Source organism: Brassica oleracea, chromosome C6 (assembly GCF_000695525.1).
Source record: "Brassica oleracea var. oleracea cultivar TO1000 chromosome C6, BOL, whole genome shotgun sequence".
NCBI lineage: Eukaryota > Viridiplantae > Streptophyta > Magnoliopsida > Brassicales > Brassicaceae > Brassica > Brassica oleracea.
Window position 1 is genome coordinate 38,388,202 of NC_027753.1, and position 23,140 is coordinate 38,411,341.

The following is a 23,140-nucleotide window of genomic DNA, read 5'->3' on the forward strand; positions in this document are numbered from 1 at the left end:
ATCTAATAATAATATTATAGATATCAAATGAGTATAATAGATTACATGAAATAAAACATTTTTTAAAGTAGTAACACGATACTTTCTAACTCTTCACTAATTATCAACAATGGGTTACAAAACACATTTAGTATGCTGAAAATGTTCAAAATTAAAATTACGATAGTTCATGGATTTTTTTTGTGTTTGTCTACCCTTTTTAAGGCTGATACCACAAATATAAAAAATCCCTTATATATTAAAGCGCAAGTCACCTTGCCAATCAAATTTTGACACATGGCTTGTGCTTTAAAATTAATTTGAAAAACAAAAAATTAAAGCACCACTAACATTTGTCTCTAAACCGTTCTTCTAATACACCCATGATCTCTACCTTTTCACTTTTAAATTTTCTAGCATTCGGAGAGTTTACAATGGCTAGAAGATCAAAGAGGTCCAAAAGAGCAAAACTTTATGAAAGTGATTCAGAACAGATAAGCGACCATGAGGTATATATTTTGTTGCTTTTGTCTGGTTTAAGTTATTTAGATGGATGTGTAAGTGAATTTATTTGGTTCGAGGATGCTATTATAGGTGGAAAGGGAGGGTGAAGATGATGATTTATCTGATGGGTAGAAGATGGCGAAGATGATCATAGCATGGAAGAAGATGATGATGTAGGGAGTAACGAAGGAGACAATAAGGAAGATGATGTGGTGGAGAAAGCGAAGATTTTGATCATATGATTGAGGAAGAGAGTGAGAGTGGTGCTGAAGGAGATGATGACAATAAATGCTTCTAAGGAAGAGCTTGAAAAAGAGTAGGAACTTCGTTCTCGAGAACAGTAAGATTTATCTTAAATTCTTAACTATCTCTACTTTTGTCACTTTCTGTTCCCATCATGGCAGAGTTTCTGTATGGTTTCTAGAAACGGCAGATAGTCTTGTGGAAGGCTTTTATTGTTTAACTTAGCTCATTATCATAAACAAGAGTATTAGCTGGATTTAGAAGTAGGTTTGAATTTATTGAAACCAAAAAGAGTCACTAATAACAATTTTATACTTCTTCATGGGTATAAGGATTATACTAAAGAATCTTAAGCATGATAAGAACGAGGATGTTGCTAAAGACCAAGCAGTGAAGAATCAGAAGGTATAACATTGATCTATTAAATGCATGTAATGATTTAACTATGAATTAAAATACTATTGATTAAAATAAATATATTTCTTATATTTAATCAAATCACCAACATGAATAGTATACAAATAATTTACTTTTAAAACTTAAATATAAAAAGAAATACATTTGTACAATTTACTTTTCTCAGTTAAAATTTTCAAAATATATAAATTTCCAATACACAAAAAATATTTTTTTTTTGTTTTTTTTTGCTACTAATTTGTTCAGTTTGCAAGTTTGTAATAAATCATATCTAATACTTAGACTATTTACTTATTATTTATAACTATGGTGTATATATATTATCCACAATTTATGTTTTTATGCAAATACAATTTAACACTCCTTGGTATCTCTTGACAACCAAGAATAGTAGAGACAAACAACATTCATGGTATATTAACCCAAAATGTATTATTATTTTATGTTTAAAATTGATGTTAAATTTCAGATTTTTTCCCATACGTAGTACGGGACAGCTCACTAGTATTCTATAACAATAAAGGAGAGTATTCTCTCCCTTCTCCCGGTGCCACCTCAGCCTTCCCCTCTTCGTATTGCGCCACGTCAGCCGCTTCTCTATCCTTACTGAAATTGTTCGTGAAAAAACTTTAGTGATCTGGGCTGTGTTAATTATTATTGAGCTTTGTGTAATTAGTAAATCCAATCTAAATATTTGTAAAGTGGCCCGTAGTCTTCAAGTCCACTTCAGAGTACCTCTATAGTTGCCCTAGCCCTAGGTTACGCTCCCCTGAAATATCAATCAGTAACGTTACCCACTACACTCATTGCATCGTCTTCAATTCTTATTTACTTACTTCATCCCTCAGTCGCTTGGATGCAACAAACCAAGCCAAAGACGAACCAAAATCATATCCATTTCCCAACAGCGGTAATCGTGGTCATACACAAATAATCCCTTCCACCATGGCTTCTTCTCAAGCTCATTTCTCGAAGCTTAAGGCCGGCTGTTTCAAGGAGATGGTAGACCAGATTCCTGCGATTCTAAAAGTCAGGAATGTCAAAAAAGGTTGGACCTGATGGGAGTTGACATGCTCCTCATAGATGCGACGGTATGCCGGCTTTTGTTTATAGTTATTAGGTTAAGATTTTGACCTTTTCAGGTTTTTGATAACTGATTCATTGTTTCCCTTCTCAGGCAACCGCTCATCCAAGCCTCAATCAATCTCCATATGCTTAACAAACTCAAACACCTTTTGGAAAAAGGCTCCTTTAAGAGCTCAGTGTTTTTGATGTTGCAAGAAGGCAACCCAACTTCAGGTTTTGTGGTGTTGAATATTCGATGAAGTTGCATCAACGGCACACGATATCTTGAGTTCTTGACTGAGAGGTTTAGGTTCCGTAAGGCACTTACGAGGAGCTCATGTCTCTTGCCACACCAACACAGTCCTCCGAGGTTTCATTTCATTAACATTGGAACCCTTTCTTCTAATGATTTCACTTAGCTCAGTAAATTTGGCTTAATAGTAATCTTTGTTTGTAGATATCGTAGGAAGTTAATTAGTGATATCAAAACTTTTTCCAACGAGGAGACACACAAAGTACACAACGCATCATGGTAACCCTCAAAATTAAAAGGTATATAAAACCTCAACAAGTTATGATTAGTTCACCAGATGATCATAACTGTGCTTCCTTATTTCGTATATTTTAAATAGTCTACCTCTTCATTTGTGCAAGGAATCCAGTGTGTGCTTTGGCGTCTTTGACGGCATATCTAAGCTCCTTCTCGATTATAAGTTGGAAGCCTCTGGTGTAGAACCAAAGGTGGTGATAGCCACAAACATAAACCCTAAGTTAGTTGGAGGTATAAAGTTAACACTATGCTAATATCCTTCATTCTTGACATTTTAGCTGACATTCACACTGTTTTAAATACTTTAGTCCACAAATATTACTTACTATGATCTTACTACCTAATAAGGAGTGTTATTAACTTGCTGATACTTCATATTAGGTATATGGATTAGCAAACTTGCTCAGTAATCAGTAATGACAAAGTTGTAGGGTCTGCTTTTTTCCACGTCGGCTGTTCCTAAAGAAGCTCTCTTCGCGTGAAAAGCATTGACAGGAACGAAAGAGGATGCACTGGTGATGCATTGTTGAGGATCAGACAGCAGCAACATATATCCCAAATCAGACAACTCTAGCTGATAGAGACACTGGTGAGGATGATTTAGCTGAGGCGGAAGAGCGTTCCGCGCAAGAAGATGCGTAACGAGTAACGACCTACAGATCGTGAGAAAGTGTTAGACGACATCCTCATAACTATGTTGCACTCCAGGCTTTAAAAAAAAACAAATTTAAAGGACTACGACTACTACTATATTTAAACTATGTTTATGAGTTTTATGTTTTTTTTTTTTTTTTTTTGATAATCCAGTATCCGACCACTTTTGCGTGATCGACTAGCCCACCGGGGCTAAGCCCATGCCATTACAGGATTTTTAAGCGTCCACTTAAAGACCCCTGGTTACGCGAAGTGGTCTGGAGGGCGAGAGGCAGCCCATGTAAAACCCCTCGTGGCCAACGCGAATCGAACCCGAGACCGTATCGGGACGGCCGAAGCTCCCTCAAGTACCACTAGGCCAACTCGAGTCGGTTAGTTTTATGCTTTTTGGTTAGTTATTTCGACCAACCTCTTCCTTTTTATATTGAATAAATTATGATCAGCTGCGTCCTCAGTACTCTCGGTTTATATGCGCCAAACCCCCACACATGGAGATTGATTTTAAACAAGGCTTCAAGTGGTTTTAAGCAGGTGGTTAAAAAATCTATGTAATCAAAGCTCAAAAAAAAAAACTGTATAGGTTGAACTTTTTATAGTGACTGGACTCACCCCGAAGGGCCACCTCGCCAGAAATCACCGTAGGGATTTTTTAACTAATCCAGTACCACCCCGCTTTCTTCGAGTATCGAACTGGCGACCTCGGATAGTCGTGTGTGAGAAACATTCAGTACTGCCGCTAGACCACCTGACGTTCTCAAAGCTCAAAATAATGGAGGATAAAAGCATAATTGCCAAAAAATCGAATACGAGTTCATGTTCGAGTACCCTAATAATGACAGACAGAAACACAGTTTCATACTGATTGTTTGTAAACTTACTGAAGTTGGATTAAATAATATTATATATATACAACTAATTTATTTTAAATACAATTACAATGTAATATAATTTAATAATAATAATAATCAATAATAGGGTATAGTAAATTATTAAAATATTATATGTAACAAATTCAATGTACAAAACATATTTTGAAAATTCATAATATAATTTCCATTAGAAATCCTGATTAGTTATTCGTACAACACCCCCAGAACATCACCCTCTCAACACACACCCTTTCCATCACAACATTTACGCTACAAAATAAAATTTCAACAAAAAAATGCAAACAAAAAGAAACAAAACATGTGCCACCACTTAGGTTTCAACTAGGTCCGAGCATATAAACAGAGTACCAAAACCGAATCTGAACCAAAACGAGAAACTGTATCTTAAACTGAATCAAAGTTCACAAATAATTGAGCGGTTCCTATATTTTTGGAACCGAAAAACCGAAACCGAACCGAACTGAGAACCAAATTCCGAATATCTAAAATACAGTTCACAAACCAAAAATATTAACTATGTTAAATTTTAAAATTACCAAAATATAAAATACTACTTATAAACCAAATACCAAAATATCCAAAACATCTGAATATTTTTTTACAATTTTTTAAAATTATTCGAATTACGTAAAAGAACTGAATTACCCAAATAGCTTTTATTCTGAATATTAAAATTTATCATAATTACTCGATATGTAATTTGAAAAACCAAAAGTATGTTATCCGAACCAAACCCAAACTGAACCAAATTTTATAAATAACCGAACAATTCACTTATCTCAGGAACCAAAAGACAAAAAATTAACATAATTAAACCAGAACCGAATCGAAAACCAAACGTTTGTACATGATTTCAACTGTTTGGAGAACAATTAAACACATATCTAAAAGGCAACAATTATAATCAATAACAGTTACACCAGTAGATGTTTCAAAAAAAAAAATACATTAAATTTATGAAATAGGCAGTACATACACATAGTTTCTCTATGTTCTACTAATTATATCAGATCCCGCTGGAAGCGCGGAAAAACCACTAGTAAATGACAAAATCAAGAAGTTTACTTGTTTGGTTAGAATTCATGTCTAGTTGTACCGTCTAAACAGTTTTATAAATGCCGACAAGAGAAACTGTTTTATAAATATCTATGTCTAAAGGTATAACTTGCATTTTGTTAAAGATTTGATATGTTTTTTCACTGTATATTTTTTAATAAATCTGTTTCTCCAAAACTCGAAAATTGGATCTTATAGTTTTTTTTTTGGAAAAAAAAACTGGATCTTATAAAAAAATAATTAATCTCTGTTAAATGAGATGAAGTGTTCCACGTTTGAACTTTTATGTAAATGTTGATGTAAAAATACACCAAAGAGAATGTGACACGTCAGTAAATTAGCATCGTAGCTTCCCGCAACAGTCAAAGCACAGAAAGGGAAAATATTAATTAAAAAAAAAAAAAAAAAACAAATTTCGAAAAACAAAATCTCGATTTTTGTTAATTCTAATCTTTTTCTCCCATTGATACGAGCAACTTCGAAGGGGACTCTGCTCTTCTTTTTTTTTTTTAATTGGGGGAACGAATTTGATCCGCGGCTTTCAAACTCGCGTGAGTTGCAATTTTTTCTTTATTGGGTCGGCGATTTAGGGTTTTGATGCGTTGAATTGCGTAGACTGTTTCCCTCCTCTCTGTGAGACATTCTGGGTTCCGAAAGATTCGATTTTTGATATTAAAAAGTTTAAAAAGATGTGATTTTGATTATAACCCCCAGTCTAATTCGTGTCTTGTTTACTCATAATGCAGGTTTTGTTAAAAAAAATTTGATTTTTGATATTAAATTGTTCAAAAAGATTTGATTTTGATTATAACCCAGTCTTGTTTTCTTCTTTTTTTGTTGTTGTTGTTGTTTCCTGAATCAGTTCTCACCACTGCCATTGGATCAGTGTTTGGTATCTATGGAACACTTGTTTTGGTGAAAGTGCCTTCCTCTTGCTTGATGTGGAGATATTGAACTTTTTGCTTTCACTGTTTTCAAAATGGAGTGGAGAGGAATCATCTGCACTCTCTTCTTTATTCTTTCCATTGGAGAGTCCTCAAGCAGATTCCAGATGATTTGGCTTCCTAACCTCGGTGCTGGTGTTGACGTTGCTGGAACATACTTCACTTGGCCAATCTTAAGTGCCAGCGTTTTCGTTACTGTGGCCATCCTCATCTCCATGTATCTCATCTTTGAGCACCTAGCTTCTTATAATCAGCCTGAGGTTGGTTTGTTCATCTGTATAACTTTTTCACTGATTAAAGCTGGAACATTGCTAATTGATCATAACTTTTGTTACAGGAACAGAAGTTTCTTATTGGACTTATTCTCATGGTCCCTGTCTATGCCCTGGAATCGGTATATGATTGATAAGCTTACTACTATATTTGTTACATCCCATATTTGTAGTTCAGTTTCCTGATTCTTCCTGCAGTTTCTGTCTTTGGTGAACTCAGAAGCAGCTTTTAACTGCGAGGTGATTCGCGATTGTTATGAAGCCTTTGCACTCTACTGTTTTGAGAGATACATGATAGCTTGTCTAGGTAAATGATGCTTCACATTTTCTTGATTCACTTGAAGATATCTTTGGGATTCTTGTTTTCATCTCTGTATCCTCCACAGATGGAGAAGAACGTACGATTGAATTCATGGAACAGCAGACAGTGATCACCCAGACCACTCCTCTTCTCGAAGGCACATGTTCTTATAAAGTTGTGGAGCATCCTTTCCCAATGAACTGTTTCCTTAAAGACTGGAACCTTGGTCCTCAGTTTTATCACGCTGTTAAAATTGGCATCGTTCAATATGTATGTCACTACTGTCATGAAAAAAAATCTTGTGGACTATTATGCTCTATGATCTTCTATTCAAACTGACTTTAAAAAATTTCTGCTTCTTCAGATGATACTGAAGATGATCTGTGCTCTATTAGCAATGCTCCTTGAAGCCTTTGGAGTTTATGGAGAAGGCAAGTTCCAATGGAACTACGGGTAATCTTCTTTCTTTTCATCATCCATTCTCGTCGGTATCTGGGTACAACCTAATGAAACATTCAAATTAAGAAAAAAAATAATTAGTACTCCTTCCATTTCCGAAAGTAGGATTTTCTAAATTTATTTTTTTTGTTTTAAAATGATAGATTTTCTAGAATCTTAAAGTGCTTTTAGTAGTTAATGTTGATAAGTTATATATTTTTAAGAAACATTAATTGAAAATATTTAGTTATTGGAAAATGTATAATAAAGTAAACAATAAATTTAATTGTAAATATTTATTATATTTTTAATATTCGTGAATACTCTAGAAAATCTAACGAGTACTAAAAGTTCTTAGGAAGTGTTTATAGTCTCCAAAATCTCAGATCCGGCCGTGTTCATCCTTGTCTTGATTCTAACATGGTATGATTATTGTATGTTGTCTCATTTGCAGGTATCCATATCTGGCTGTAGTCCTGAACTTCAGCCAAACATGGGCATTGTATTGCCTTGTACAGTTCTACAACGTCATCAAAGACAAGCTAGCACCCATCAAACCATTAGCCAAGTTTCTAACCTTCAAGTCTATTGTATTCCTCACCTGGTGGCAAGGCATCATCGTCGCGTTCCTCTTCTCCATGGGACTCTTCAAAGGGTCTTTAGCTAAGGAGCTCAAAACGAGGATACAAGACTACATCATCTGCATAGAGATGGGTGTTGCCGCCGTGGTTCATCTCTACGTCTTCCCAGCGGCTCCCTACAAGCGCGGGGAGAGATGCGTCCGCAACGTGGCGGTGATGTCGGATTACGCGTCTATAGACACGCCTCCTGACCCGGAAGAGGTTAAGGACAGCGAGAGAACGACTAGGGTGAGGTACGGGAGGCATGATGATGAGTGGGAGAAGCGTTTGAACTTCCCGCAGAGCGTGCGGGATGTGGTGGTGGGGAGCGGGGAGATCATTGCTGATGACATGAGGTTCACGGTTTCTCACGTGGTGGAGCCGGTGGAGAGAGGGATAGCGAAGATTAACAGGACGTTTCATCAGATATCTGAAAACGTGAAGAGGTTTGAGCAGAAGAAGAGGAGGAGTAAAGATGATTCGTATGTGATTCCGCTGAATCCGTGGACGAAAGAGTTCTCTGAGGTTCATGAGGATCTCCATGAAGGTGGGAGTGTGAGTGATAGCGGTTTGGGGAGTACGAAGCGGCGTCAACAGTCTAGAGTCTCGGGACTGTGGAGTAGAATGCGAAGGTGAGGACGAAAGAGTTCTCGTCTTCTTGACCATTTTGACAAAAGAAGCTGTAGATGTTTATGAGATGATGATGCTAATGTGATGGGTTACTTATACAGAGGTAACAAACAGATTGCTACTAACTAGATTTCTCTGCTCTTGATACAACTTTATGGAGAAGTTAGAATCTGTATTTCGCTTATGACACATGTTTACACTAAAAAAGATTTTTAAAAAAATTGTTGTGGTTAAAGAATCTTATCCTAGAATTTGTTGTGAACCAAACTTCCACATGTTGTGTTGGTTCTCATTTCTCGAATCTACCATTCAAGATGGGTAACGTTATAACCAAATGTTGAAGAAATCGTTAAACAGTAGTAAGGTATTCTCTGTGGGAATTTAAAGTTTAAACGGGAATTAGGAGTTAATAAATTAATGGGTAATTGCACTAGATAGCCATAGAAATAAAATATATTAACTTAGTGGAGAGGGTACTGTTAACATTTCTAATTCACGGTAATAACCCTCCTAGCTAGAGTGTATTATGTCATCTAGTTGTTATATACATCACATCTCGCTGTCCCACTGTTTTTCCCTCTCTATCTTTCTCTCTATCTCTTTCTACATCCTGATTTTTTTTCTTTAATTCACTTTCATTTTTATCAGATTCTAAATACTATTAATAAAAACTTTGAAAACTTTTGACTTCTTAGTATGAAAATGTATGAACATGTCCATTCACTATTAAAACAATAATTAATAAAGATTTGTCAAGTATATTCCATTTATTAAAAATTAATAAAAAATAATATTAATTGTCAAAAAAATATTAACATTGTTAACACCGTTAGCTAAACCGTAAACCTTAAACCTTAGGGTTCACCCTTTAAAGTAGGATTTAGGGTTCACCCTCTAGGGTTTAGGGTTTGCAACTTAGGGTTTAGGATTTTGCTAACAATTATTGACTGAATTAACAATTTCAATGTTTTTTTCTTTTCTTCGGCAATTAACTTTATGATTAATTTTTATTTTTTTATAAACAAAATGACTTGATAAATTTTTATTGACTATTATTTTAGTGATGTATGCACTCGTTTATCTTGGGGTGAACATGTGCGTTCATTATTAAAATAATAATCAATAAAAATTCTTTAGTAGACATTTCATAATTTTACAAATGTGTACTATGATATTTATTTTGTTTGATTCTATTTGGGTTTATGATTTATATTTGGATTTAAGGTTTAGTGATTATGATTTATGGTTTGATATTTAGAAGGTAGAAGTGAAATTATGGTCAACATTAAATTTTGATATTTGAGTTTAAGATTTATTTTTGAGTTTAGGGTTTAATTTTTAGCTTAAGGTTTAGTGATTATAGTTTATGGTTTAGTATTTAGAGAGTGAGAATAAAGTTAGGGTCAGTTTAGATTTTAGGGTTTATCATTTAATTTTTGGTTTAGGATTTAGTGATTAGTCAGCTTTAAATGTTAATATTGAACCGTTACATACAACACACTCTCATGTTAATGTTTGATATTTAGTAAAAATTATTTTTTCCGACACTCTTCTGACACATAACTACTTCCCTATAATAATACCTTTCTAATTCTACGATTGGATGCCTACCTATAAGAAACAATGGATTTGGACAATAAGGTAACTTCACTTTGCTTCAGTTATCCGGTTACCTAAATAATATTTTATTTGCATGGATTCCTAATTATCTTTGTATTTGTGGTTTTCCAGCCAATTTGGCCTAAATTAATTATATATTTATATTGAATAATTTATTTTAGATTTGATTATAAAATTATTTTGATGAATTATAAAAAGTAAATATACAAAAAGATTTAGTTCAAAAAAAAATATACAAAAAAACAAAATTTTGAACTTACACTTATTACTAAATTTAGGATCCAAATGGTAACCATTAAAATAGGAATATGAATTAGTAGGAAATGAATGAATAGAAACAAAAAAAGAATAAAAATAAATATTTGTTTCTTTTGTTCCGTATCAATTTTGATATGGAATGTTTGTCTTCTATAGTTCCTTAAAATTCAAAGAATCAAACGCATCAAAAATTCCCCATAAATGGTGTAATTTTTAAAGAATGAGTAGGAATTGACTATTCTCATTAATTCCTTATGTCACCATTTGGACCCTTAACAGATTTATACTAATATAGATCAAACTAGACAGTTTAAATCGATTTTTAACCACTTAATTTAGGCGGACATCTTACACTATTTTAAGAATTTTGGTTATAACCATTCCAAAGGGGTACAAGCTGCAAAATAACTAGTAAAGAAGAGAAGAACATCTTCAGACATAGGGACAAGAAAACAGAGTTAAACTAATGAACCAGAGACTTGCTACTTTAGGTATAGAGTAGAACTTAGTAGCATACAATGTAATAATAAAAACAAATCAAAGATTGTTCTTCATCAAGGCATAGACTTAGCCATTTGTCTGAGAAGAAACTTCTGAATCTTTCCAGTTGAAGTCTTAGGAAGCTCCTCCTGAAAAACCACATTCCTCGGAACCATATACTTTGGCAGCTTCGTCTTGCAAAACTCTCTTATCTCTCTCTCAGACACAGACCCATCAAGACACTTCAAGCTCACAAACGCACACGGTGTCTCTCCCCACATCTTGTCTGGCTTAGCCACCACAGCCGCCTCCTTAACCACAGGGTTCGTGTACAGAACCGTCTCAACTTCCTTACTGCTAATGTTCTCTCCTCCGCATATGATCACATCCTTTGACCTATCCTTGACTTCCAAGTAACCGTCCGGGTGCATCACACCCATGTCTCCAGTGTAGAACCACCCGTCTTCTCTCATACTCGCCGCGGTGCCTTCCGGGTCTTTGTAGTAACCCAGCATAACCGAACCGCCTCTAAAAACAATCTCTCCCACGGTTACTCCATCGTGCTTAACGCTTTTACCAGTTAGCGTGTCCCTCACGTCAACTTCTGCAAACACAGCCGTTCTAATCCCTTGCCTTGATTTCAGTTTTGCTCTCTCACTTTCTCCAAGACCATCCCATTCCGGCTTCCACGCGCATGAGACATTCAGACAACCAGTTTCCGTCAGCCCGTAACCGTGTCCCACATCAAAACCTAGACTCTCAGCGCTGGAGATAACCGTCTCCGGTGGAGGAGCTCCAGCTGTCATAACCCGAACCGGTTGTTTAAGCTGTCTCCGAGATGGAGAGTTTGTCAACATGTTGAGAACCATCGGCGCAGCGCACATGTGTGTCACGTGATGCTTGTCTATCGAATCGTAGATAGTCTTCGCGTCAACTCTTCTAAGGCATATGTTTGTAGCCCCAACAGCGGCTGTGGCCCATGTGTAGCTCCAACCGTTAGCGTGAAACATCGGTAAGGTCCATAAGTAAACCGGCCGGTTAGGCATGGACCAGTCGAGCAAAGAGTTAATAGTACTCATGAAAACGGCACGGTGGCTAAGTACTACACCTTTGGGAGACGACGTCGTTCCGGAGGTGTAGTTAAGCACCATTGGGTTCCACTCGCTGCTAGGACGCACCCACTTGAACGTCTCGTCTCCTCTCTCCATAACACCTTCGTACGTGTCTAGAAACTCCACGTTAGAAGATAACGACATGTTGACGTCATCTTGGAGGAGGACGAGACGTGGCTTCTCGTTCTTGGGCAAGAACGAGACAGCTTCAAGAACTAAAGAACTCGAGTGGTGGTCGACGAAAACGAGCTTGGTTTCGCTGTGACGCAGGAGGACTGAGAGTGCGTTAGCGTCTAAGCGAGGGTTGATGTTGTTGAGGATGGCCCCGGACATAGGAACCGCGAACTGAAGCTCGTAGACGGAAGGGACGTTGGGACCAATAACGGATACGACTTGGCCACGGTTGATTCCGAGGGAAGGGGAAGATAGAGTCGAAGCTATGCGGAGACATCGGGAATGAGTTTCGGACCAAGTACGGACGGTGGTTGTGTGGAGGAGGGAAGGTGAGTCGCCGTAGACAGAGGCGGCTCGGTCTAAGTAGCCGAGAACTGTGAGAGGTGATGAGTTTGAAGGGTGTGGGAGTAAAAGTTCCATAGTTGATAATGTCTTGATAGTTTAACTATAATGTGTTTTAAGTTATTACTTTTGATACGGCTTTAGTGGAATATATATAAATATTTTGTTCGTATGTGGTTAGGTGAAATAGTAATCATTATCTTGCAACATTATATTTCTAGGTTAAGCTAATACTAGAATTACAAATAATCATGAAATATAACTTGGCTTTCTATGTTTGGGAATAATCATATCAACTTTTGAAGAACAAAAAGTGTGGTTTAATTGTATTCAAGTATACATATAAAATAAAATATGAAACAAAGAATTAATAAATTTTCTTTGGAACTAACGTGTACGTATCATCGTTATAAGAAGCAAAACAAATTTAAGCAAGATAAATTAAGTGTACTAATCTGGTATTAGCTATAATAAGAGATATATAGTTTCCATTAAAAGAAATATATTATAACAAGACGTAATTGCATATATCTACCGACAAACATAGTAAATTGCCTCAACGACCCAGTTAATGCTGAAAGGTTGTTGCCTGTTGGAAAGTGGAAGTTTGGAAACCGCAACCTACTATTCATATAAATTAAATTTATCCGAGATGTAAAGAATTGCGAAAATGCTTTATTGATGTATTTATATTTCGAAGATTGTTAAGACAAAACGACATACTCGATGTTTTATTAGGGAACGTGAATACATTATTTACATGCAATATGCATGCGTGGAATTAATTTAGAATGCATATTTATCACACACTAATTAGCCATTCTCTTGTGTCATTTTGGGTTACCAAACCTTTTTAAATAAAGGAAGCACGAAAAATAATCTGCAAGTGTATGTTATACGTTACACGTATCGATCCAAGATGGCAAGATCGTAACCTAGATTCATGTGGATAACCCTAAAAAGGTTAATTGGAAGGAAAGTGTTATAACAAAAATGAAATATCTCAAACTTTCCTAATATTGAAATTGCAAATAAAAAACATTTCTACTACATTTCTTTGAATGAAACGCAATTCCTGTCTACATATTTATCTAACCGGTAGGTGTCATTGCAGAAAAAAAAGAATCGTTTCGTTTTTCAATAAGATTATGATGCACACTATATATAAAAGAAACCTTAATGTACGACTATATATTAAGATTCAACACAAAAATAGACCTAAATATCATTGGCAATAATGGCAGCAATTGTTAGAACACAAATGGAACATGATGGGAAGATGGTATCATGATGGAAAAAAGTTAGAATACAAGTCCCAAAACCTTTGTTCAAAAAAAAAAAAAGTCCCAAAACGTTCATCTCTCTAATGAAATATACTCCAACATTAATGTGATGATATAACCCCTTCTCTTCATTTGATACTTATACTGCATCTTTAATCCCCAAAATGAAATATTTTTCAGTATGTACGGTGAGGCCATATCAATTTTTTATTTTTTTTTGGTAAAAAGGCCATATCAAGTTTGTAGGAATTGTGGTATTATTCAGTGCCACACCTAATATATTAATATACATGTATAAATTTCCAGACGTTATATAATTCATAGTAGTACATTCTCAAGTTGAAGACAAGGGCATGTTACAATTTTAGTAGTACATGATCTTAAATGTCTCCTAACAGGTTGTCTGGATACAAACGATTAAACTAAGAACTCGAAATTTATGTAAATAATAAGATGTAATTTGGATTAAAATTTATAAAAAAAACTAAGAAGCATCATATCTTCGGTCAAGAACTAGCTCATTATAAAGGTGAGCAGAGTGCAAAATCAACATCCCAATAGACATTTGATTAAAGAATAAAATCCTAAAAATGTGGTCTTTAGAAACCCCTGTCCTACTTTGAAAAAGTTAGGAAGATGAACAAAGACAAAAAAATGTTTTTAGAGACAAGAAATGTGTAATAGTCTGCCTGTTTTTTTTCTTGAACCAATCATCTCATTTAATGGATTATGAAGTCACATCTGTTCTTGATCTTTCAATGTGTCAGCTGCGTTAAGAAGCATATCCATCCCTCCTACGCTATTATCCAACCCTCCTTTGCCTTTACTTCCCGGTTTGCTCTCGTTCATCTTCCCTTTCAGTTTCTGCACAGCCCCCACCTTCTTCTTCTCAACCACATTTCGAAACTTGCGCACTTTCTGAATCGCAACTTTACAAGTCCTGCAAAACCATTCTCCATCTGGAACCGACGCACACGGAGGCTTCATGCAGTAGATGTGGTAAGCATCATCACACCCGTCGCACAAGACAATCTTGTCATCATCCTTGTCGATTAAGCAGTTTCTGCATAAGCACGAGGAGCAGTACCAGCTGACGTTGTGTAGCTTTATCTGCTTTGAAGTCAGACACCTGATGTGGTAGTACTTGTGTGGGCAGAAAGGGTGATCGCATGTGATGAACCTGTTCCCATCGCCTTTCTCCACTTTTGTCCCACATGTCCTGCAGAGTTCAGAATCTATCTTTGTCTCCATGGCGTCATCTACATGATTCATCATGTTGGATGTTGAATTCTCTTCTGATCCGTTTGATTCTTCTTTACGTTCTGCACTCGAATCATCAACGCATCCGTTCTTATCTGTCTTTATCAGCAGCTTTTCGGTTTTCTTTTTCTCGCACACAACGCAATTCTCGTGAGGTGATCCGAATCCATTAGCTGTGCAGTTTAGGCAGTACCAAGTGTCTGAAGACATCTCTTTCTCACCAGGATGTGCACATGAGACATGGTACATATCTTCACAATGATCACAAGCTAAACAGTCCTTTACCACTGCCTTCTCTCCACATAGCTTGCAAGCGTCTTCAACACTGTCGTTTCTGGTGGTCTCTACATTAGGATGAGGGTTAGGTTCCACAGTGTTGAACTGCTTCAACTTCCAGATTTTGAGAAAGAACAAAAAAAAAAGACATTAGGGGATTTATAAAATAAAAGTAAATTGAAAAAGATCATTTATTCATGAGCCTCACCTGTTCGGTACAAGAGGCTTTTGAAAGATCCAAGAGACTACCAGCAAGAACAGCCATACCATTACCAACATCCTGTAGTTTTTTCCAGACCTGTAATCAGTAGTTAGGTTTAGTACTAATCTAACGCATAAGTATCTTCAGGAAAAACACAGCCACATTGCTTCAAGTTGAGAGTTTTGAGTTCATCATACTCTATAACATGCATAGTTACCTCTTGGAGATCCGTTGAGAAGAGCACATGTGAACCTTCATAAGCACCCTCTTGCATCCTGGTGTCTATCAAAGTTCTGCAGGGAAGGTCTTCAATCTTGACCCCTTGGAGATTCTCGGAAAGCAACTTACTGAGGGAAGCAAACTCCTTTGAAGCTAAAACTTGAGACAGAACATTCTGGCAACCGGCTGTCACAGTCTCATACTTGGGGGGTTCGGTTGTTGGTTCATCTGGATTTGAAAGCTGGGGGAGTTCACCAGTAAGATGAGTTCCTCCGCTGGACCTTTGACCATTTAATTCACAAGCGACAGACTCCTGCGCAAACAAGAACGAGCTACCATGTCTTAGAACGAGCAAACAGGAGTTTCATCACACAGATATAATGAGACCAGTTTCAGGATTTGACTGCACAATGCAGCAAAACACTTCCAAGATTCTCAACAAGCACAACATCAATGGAAATCTCTTATCATTTCTATAGCATTTTCCTGAATCTAGCTATCACACACAACACACCCATGTCGTCTGGAAAAAAACAAGAAACAGTTGCATAACCGAAAAAATGGTTTACTTAAATGAATAAGCCACAGAAAGATCAAAAAAAGGAATGAACATTAGTCTTTAACTCCACCCACAACATACTGCATTGGTGAGGCTAACATTGAGTATTGAAGCTATCTACTAATCATCACCCCTAGATTGATGTAACTGAGGCTAACATTAAATACTGAAGCTATCTACTAATCACCATCCCTAGATTGAAATATAACCTAGCATGCAAACACACAAAAGTTGTAGCAATTCAAATCAATCACAATCATCATCATCATCATAATAGAAAAAAGTACCCGGCTTCTTGAGAGACCATCCGTAGAAACCATCTCACACATCCCATTAACCTTTCTCCGCTTGTTATCTCTAGAACTTGCATTAGCCATATTCAATGTACCATTAGGCTGACTACTCTCTCTACCGTCACCGTTGCTCATCACCTCATCCACAATCATCTTTAAAACCGCAATGCTCTGATATCCCTATGATCTAGGGTTTCATCCTACAATAGAGAAAAAAAAAACACAATTTCACAATCCTTCAACGCAATCAAAGAAGAAAAGTACACATTTTTATCATCAGTTTCATCAGATTCCTTCAAAATTTCACAGAAACTTACAATCTCAATCCTACGAAGATTAAGGCCAATTTCAAAAATCCTGACAAGACACAAAGGAGTTAAAAAGCGTACCGGAGTGGAGAAATCGACGAATGGAGAAAACCCTTTACGAAAGGTTCGATTTTTTTTTTTTTTTTTTTATCTCGGTCGCCGGAGAATGAATCGCTGGTGGTTCTTCTGCAAAATCTCTCTCTCTCCCCACACGGCTTTCTCTCTCTTATCTTTGAACCAGTTTTTAAACTTGCGCCTCCCCTCTCTAAACCGGTTCTTGGATCTCACACCGGTTGAAACCGGTATTCAGCGACGAGAAACTGACACGTGGAAGTGGATTGGGACGTGGTAAACAGTTGCACCTGATGGGTGCTGTGCTTAGTTGAAAAAAAAAAAGTGTATTGGTTAAGGAGAACCGGCTGATCTGGATTTTTTTTTTTTTAAACCGAGAACATTATCATAAATTTTGAATTTATGGGAGGTGATTCCACAGAATTTAAGCTAGTTATTAAAAAAAATTACGATTCTGAACTAAATATTTTTTAAAAAATATTAAAATTTAGTCGGAGATACGTGATTTTATAAATCTGCCATTGTTTAAAAATTTCTGTCGCCGAATTTGCAAATTTATCAATTCAATGATTGCCTAATTAATTTATTTTTTTGTCTTTTTATGATATTTATAGAAAACATGAATATTCAACTTTTTATTTAAATTTAAACTAATTCTTATGAAATTCAAGTATTCCAGATATAAATTTGAAATTTATATACCTACGGATAAAATTTTCATTTTGAATTGGTTTTACTTAACTACAGGTTGATTTGATTCTAAATGTTATATACTATAAACAGGAGTGCGGCTAGGTATGTCAATAGGTATGTAAACACTTGCACCCACACTTATTTTGATAAACAATGGCAATTTCATAGTTAAATATTTTGTGCATCCATTACAACTTTAAATTGTGCATCTATTCTTTTTTATTGTTCCATTAATTAGTTAAAAAGGAACAAAATCTAATAAAAAAAAGAAATTTAACCTTAAATGTTAAGATATATTTATTTTTTCTAGCTATTGTAGCAAAAATCTTTAGTTAGAATGACATCTGATATTTGCTCATAAATAATTCTTAATATTCCTACCAAAAAAATATGTACTTTTTGTGCCACCAATACAAGAAAAAATCTATAATTATACAAAAATCCAACAATAAACCATAGATATTTAAAATAAAACATATTTAAACGCCAAATTTAACATTTAAAGTTTATACTACTTAACAGAGTTAAAATCACTACAACTAAATCATATGTAGAAAATATAGAAAAGAAAACACATGAAATCATAGTTTCAGAAATTTAAGTTTCCGTACCGGGTTCAAATCAATTCTTATCGAATCTAAATCTATACAGACGGGTAAGAGAATTAGATAAATATATATCCATCAAATTTCAGTTCCAATTTTGTTTTCCAGATTCAAGTCTGATTGCCAAAGACTACTTCTAGCTATTTTTACAAGTATAATAAATATTTGTTTCTCAACTTTCTTTCAGTGTTAAAATGTGCTCAAGTGTATTTCCACTCTTTCCATTATACAAGAAAAATAAAATAAAACAACGCAGCAATCATTATCAGTCAGTACTCTACTACTACTGTTTGCTTTGAGCAGACTTATCATCCCATTAAGGATTTTTGTATCCTTTCTCAAATCCCTTTATCGCAAATGAGTATCCTAACGCTTGCGTGGGGTCCTTCCCCAGTATCATGAACCCCAGCTCTCCAACCAATGGCTGTAGCTATTTGTTGAAGTTGGTCCATCAAAGACAGTGAGTCCCTTATGTAAACCCTTCCTCCTGGTCTCAGCATCCTGTCCATCTCCACCATTATGTTTGTTATGTTGCACCTATGTTCCACACCAATTACACAGCTCATTACTCCAATCATGTTTCTGACCCGTTCAGCATACACATCACAGAGAAACAAAAGTTCTTACCTCTTCTTCTCATTAGACAAGAGAAATGCAGCATGTATTAAGTCATAGGTTCTTGGGTATGTGTCAAATGGCTCACACCTAGAGAGAAACCAAAGTGCAAAGAACTTAGATGTAATCTTTTGACAAGTAGAAGAACGTATATAGAGATCTATACCAGTCATGCATAGTCCCCACAAGCCCACGGTCATAGATAACTGGCAAGGTGTTGAATCCACTTATGGGAACAACGTTCATAACCCAACAGTCAAGCCCTAGATCGTTTAATGCTGCTGCAAACCTACAAGAAATATCAAAGTAACCAATGTTCAAGAAATCGCTAGGCGGTAATTAGACGCTTTATAGAGATTTTTTGAAAGTCTAAACCGATTTGTAAACTTGGATGTGACAAAAACATAAACAGATGTGGTTTGATGATTACCCTCCAAAGCCAGCTTTCATGTCAAGAACATTCCTTAACTTAAACTCCTTCCAGCGAAAAACCCGCACATAGCTCTCTACTGTTTCAAACCAAAACCTAGACTCTGCCTTCATAATCTCCTTCCGTGATATATAAGCATCCATTTGAATGCTCTGCAGCCTCTCTGGAGGATCATGAAGACGTGCAGGCCATGTGGAGACATTAGCCCCGTAGCCATTTTCAGGTAATCTAGTGAGGCATGGTTTCATATCCACATACCTGAAAACAAGAAACCACAAAGCTTAAGGAGAGTTGCAAGAAAGACACAATACTAGTGGAAATGAGACTAATGTACCAAACATCATCAGGATCATCATCAGGTCTGCACAATGGAGGCTTGGCTCCAGCTTCTCGGTTGAGATAGCAGCTATTGTTTAGAGGCTTCCTCCACACAGCTATATAGCCTTCTTTCTTGATAAGCTCCCAACAGATTCGGTTCGTAAGATCTACCATTTCTGAAACGACACTCTTTTATTAGTCAAGTCTCCATAGCAACACAATGTTCTAAAAAAAAATCGGTATAACAGGCGCCTAGTTGGCAAATCGGATATAAACAAAAAGATCTTTCTAGAACGATTAAAAAAAATCGGTATTGGCGTTCAAAAAGTCTAGGCGCCCGACTAATCAATAATCTCATATAATACGGCTAACTAAATTATTGAATATTGAGCAGACATAATGTTTTTTTTCTTCCAACAAATATACAGACCTTTCCACTGTTCTTGCAAGTTATCCTCATGTTTGTAAACAGGTTGTGCAGCCCAAACAAAGTACCCTCCTGCTCTAAGCATTCTATTAGCTTCAAGAAGAAGTATCCCATCTGTGTAATTCAATGCAAACAAAAAGCTTTTTAGACACATAAAAACATTATAGGATAAGCAAAAACCAAAGTAGTGAGAGATTAACCATCTCTGGTCCAATTGATTCTGCATCTTGAACAATGGATCATCTCAAAAGCCTGACTTGGATACAACAACCTCCGAGTAGCAAACACAGCCACCATTGCAGGGACACCACGCTCCAACGCAAACTGTATCTGATTCTCATGGACATCTTTAGGTGCTACAGACAATGTTGTCGTGTTACGCTGCATCAAAAAGGCACCAAAGCTCGCCACGCCGCAGCCAATGTCCAATGCAGCACGAGTGCTTACACCAAACGTAATGCCGGGAACCATCTACAAAAATTTCAAACTTAAGATCTCAACAGAGAAAGCAGATGAGGTAATAACAAAAAAAAATGCAGAGGGGGTTGAATGAAACCTGAGAGATCTGGTCTAAGTACTGATCAGCTCCGTGGATGAACTGAGTTCCACCTCCAGGGAAAACAAACTTGTCTTTCTCTCTTCTTATCCAGTTTTGACCTCCTTTGTCTTCCACTAAGCGTGTATGAGGCACATTGTTGAACCATATCTAACAGTAGAAACACACATCAGTCAATAAAGTTAGAAACTTTACACTGCATCTCAAATGGGTCAGACAAGCTAATGTTCTAAAAAATCGGTTTAAGCAGCCCCTAGTTGACAAATCGGGTCTAAACGAAACTATTTTTTCAGAACATCTTTTTTAAATCAGTCTAGAGTGCGCCCGCCTGAACAATAATCCTGGCGCCTAACCAGCACCTATCAATTTCTAGAATATTTAAATAGGCCAGACAAGCTATGTCGGTCTAAATGGCGCCTAAGTAGCCGCCTAGTCGGTAAATCGGATTTAAACGAAACAATTTTCTCTAAAATGATTCTAATAAATCGGTCAAGTATCCGCCTAACCAGTAATCCTCTATAAAGAGTCTAACCACGGCCTAGCGATTTCTAGAACATTGGTAGGAAGAAGTAAAGGAAGGTGCTTTATGTAACTACATCACCTTGTCTCTGCTCTGTGGCCATGGGATTGGTTTCTTGTACCCATCTGGCGGCGGAATCAAGCAGCCAAGTCTCTCCTTAGGACAATGCCTCTCGTAGTTCTCTCCTCTGTCAGTACTGTTCAGCCTCTTGATCTCTTCTTCGTTGTCTAAACATGGAATGTGATCCGTCTTCCTCTTGTCACACACACTAAGCTTCTCAATCCGAAACGCTGCTTTCGAGTCTCCGGTTGCTTCCGACGAGGAGGAGGAGTTCCCGGTCTTGATCTCATCGACGGCGTCGGGATCGAACCCTCCGATCTCGAAGGTGTCAGACATGGCGCCGTTCTCGTCGATGATTCCCGTCCGGACCACCGTCGGTGGGAGAGGAGGAGGGGAGATCTTGAGACGAGGACGCGGCGGAGGAGATGGTGGCACGGCGGAGACGGTGGTTGCGTTGGTTTGTAGAGCTTCCGGGGAGGAGACGAGAGACGGGTAAGAGAAGGAATCAGAGAAGTGGTTGAAGAGGAAGATGGTTGTGATCGAGATGAGCGCAAAGGCGATGACTTTGACCAATCTCGGCGTCTTCACTGCGTCTAATCCGACGTCGGAGAGTTTCATCGTCACGGTGACGAAGGCAGAGCACTTTGGCGACGGATCGAGCAGAAAAAAAAAAACAGAGTTTTTAACGGAGTTAATGACGGCGACGGTGGAGAGACGGAGGAATAAGGTGGAGGTTGAGACACGTGGGAGATGTGGGAGTGAGTGAAGGTACGAAACTCGAGGACTGCTACTCGCATGAAGACAATGGAACAGAACAGAAACAGAAGGAAGGAAGAATAGTTTTAAGCGTGTTATATAATGATGACGACCTAATTACAATCTGGAAGAAACCTTATTGCTTTTTTAACTAATTTTATTATTTTATTTTTTACTGAAAACGAGTGATTTAACTAGACTTGTAACTGGTTTAGATTTATATGGTTAACGAATCGCATTTCTTTCTTTAATTGTATAGTTGAGAGAGAGGAGAGGATGATGTGATCTTCTTTTGACTTGTTGACTTTAGAGATTTGGTATATACCCACATGCTCACACTCACGTGCCTTTCAATTGGGCATTAGTCCCAACAAAATCATGTACTTATATAGAAATACAAATCCAAAAGTAAAATCTGGAAATCCTTGTTTATTAGGAATCGGATAAAATATAGTAAGAAACAAATATAAATTGTGATTTCGTTGTCATAATGATATGTTTGAGATACTACCACTAAGGCTATATATAATTGATGTTGATGGACTTTTGTTTAATTTTTATTAAGTATTGTTTTCTAAATTTTAAAGTTTCTTTTATTTTGGTTCATCTAAACTATTCTAAAAATAATTTTTAACATTTTTTTCTATCAACAAAAAAAATGAAATTGAAGACTCCAATTATATATTTGTATTGAATATGAAACAAAATGTGAGATTGTACAAGGTTTATATTTGCTACCTCAAGGTTTTTTTTAGGTAGTAATTTATGACTTAAAAGTATTTAAACCACTCTAATTGTCATAAATAACTCTTCAATCGCAATGGAGTTTAGAGAAATATATGTAATGCACATTGTTATACATTAATCAACTAAGGTATTGATTGTTATTTTGTTCAACTACTCAAAAGTCAAAACTAACATGCATATGGAAAAATACATATACATGTAAATAATAACAAATATGTCAACAATGTTATATTATGCAAAACCAATAACAGAACTATATAGTAATGATTTGTTGTTTGTATTGCACATTGCTATACATTAATCAATTAAGGTATTAATTCTTATCATGTTGTGGTTGTTGTCCAATCGAAACAATCTTCTAGTCTCTGAGAACCAAATAGATTCATTCTGGA

General features: G+C 36.4%; 4 protein-coding genes and 2 long non-coding RNA genes across 7 annotated transcripts; 3 read left to right on the top strand and 3 right to left on the bottom strand.

Moving 5' to 3' along the window:
• Positions 1–379: 379 nt before the first annotated feature.
• Positions 380–2,572, top strand: LOC106299494. Its single transcript, XR_001261796.1, has 5 exons — positions 380–488; positions 574–823; positions 1,059–1,131; positions 1,613–2,234; positions 2,321–2,572. It is a non-coding gene; the product is annotated as an uncharacterized LOC106299494 (long non-coding RNA).
• A 129-nt stretch (positions 2,573–2,701) lies between these two features.
• Positions 2,702–3,435, top strand: LOC106299495. The gene is made up of 3 exons (XR_001261797.1): positions 2,702–2,760; positions 2,863–2,989; positions 3,140–3,435. It is a non-coding gene; the product is annotated as an uncharacterized LOC106299495 (long non-coding RNA).
• A 2,352-nt stretch (positions 3,436–5,787) lies between these two features.
• On the top strand, positions 5,788–8,747 carry LOC106296388 (protein LAZ1 homolog 1). Of its 2 annotated transcripts, none has more exons than XM_013732515.1 (7): positions 5,788–5,909; positions 6,221–6,562; positions 6,640–6,696; positions 6,773–6,881; positions 6,961–7,145; positions 7,240–7,328; positions 7,768–8,747. In XM_013732515.1, the coding sequence occupies exons 2-7, from the start codon at positions 6,338–6,340 to the stop codon at positions 8,567–8,569; spliced, it is 1,467 nt and encodes a 488-aa protein (XP_013587969.1). In that variant the 5' UTR covers positions 5,788–5,909; positions 6,221–6,337; the 3' UTR covers positions 8,570–8,747. The 2 variants fall into 2 exon arrangements, with proteins under 2 accessions (XP_013587969.1, XP_013587970.1); XM_013732516.1 differs by having other exon boundaries at positions 5,800–6,104.
• Positions 8,748–10,795: 2,048 nt separating this feature from the next.
• Positions 10,796–12,668, bottom strand: LOC106301112 (probable acyl-activating enzyme 4). The gene has a single exon (XM_013737437.1). The coding sequence runs from the start codon at positions 12,625–12,627 to the stop codon at positions 10,996–10,998; it is 1,632 nt and encodes a 543-aa protein (XP_013592891.1). The 5' UTR covers positions 12,628–12,668; the 3' UTR covers positions 10,796–10,995.
• A 1,623-nt stretch (positions 12,669–14,291) lies between these two features.
• On the bottom strand, positions 14,292–17,188 carry LOC106296451 (histone-lysine N-methyltransferase NSD2). The gene is made up of 5 exons (XM_013732584.1): positions 17,031–17,188; positions 16,636–16,841; positions 15,788–16,102; positions 15,577–15,666; positions 14,292–15,482 (listed from the first exon to the last, which is right to left on the bottom strand). Exons 2-5 carry the CDS (start codon positions 16,792–16,794, stop codon positions 14,568–14,570), a joined length of 1,479 nt encoding a protein of 492 aa, XP_013588038.1. The 5' UTR covers positions 16,795–16,841; positions 17,031–17,188; the 3' UTR covers positions 14,292–14,567.
• A 1,284-nt stretch (positions 17,189–18,472) lies between these two features.
• Positions 18,473–22,119, bottom strand: LOC106301039 (probable methyltransferase PMT10). Its single transcript, XM_013737346.1, has 9 exons — positions 21,267–22,119; positions 20,666–20,815; positions 20,310–20,580; positions 20,113–20,223; positions 19,699–19,858; positions 19,365–19,622; positions 19,101–19,223; positions 18,947–19,024; positions 18,473–18,856 (listed from the first exon to the last, which is right to left on the bottom strand). The coding sequence occupies exons 1-9, from the start codon at positions 21,861–21,863 to the stop codon at positions 18,658–18,660; spliced, it is 1,947 nt and encodes a 648-aa protein (XP_013592800.1). The 5' UTR covers positions 21,864–22,119; the 3' UTR covers positions 18,473–18,657.
• Positions 22,120–23,140: the final 1,021 nt, after the last annotated feature.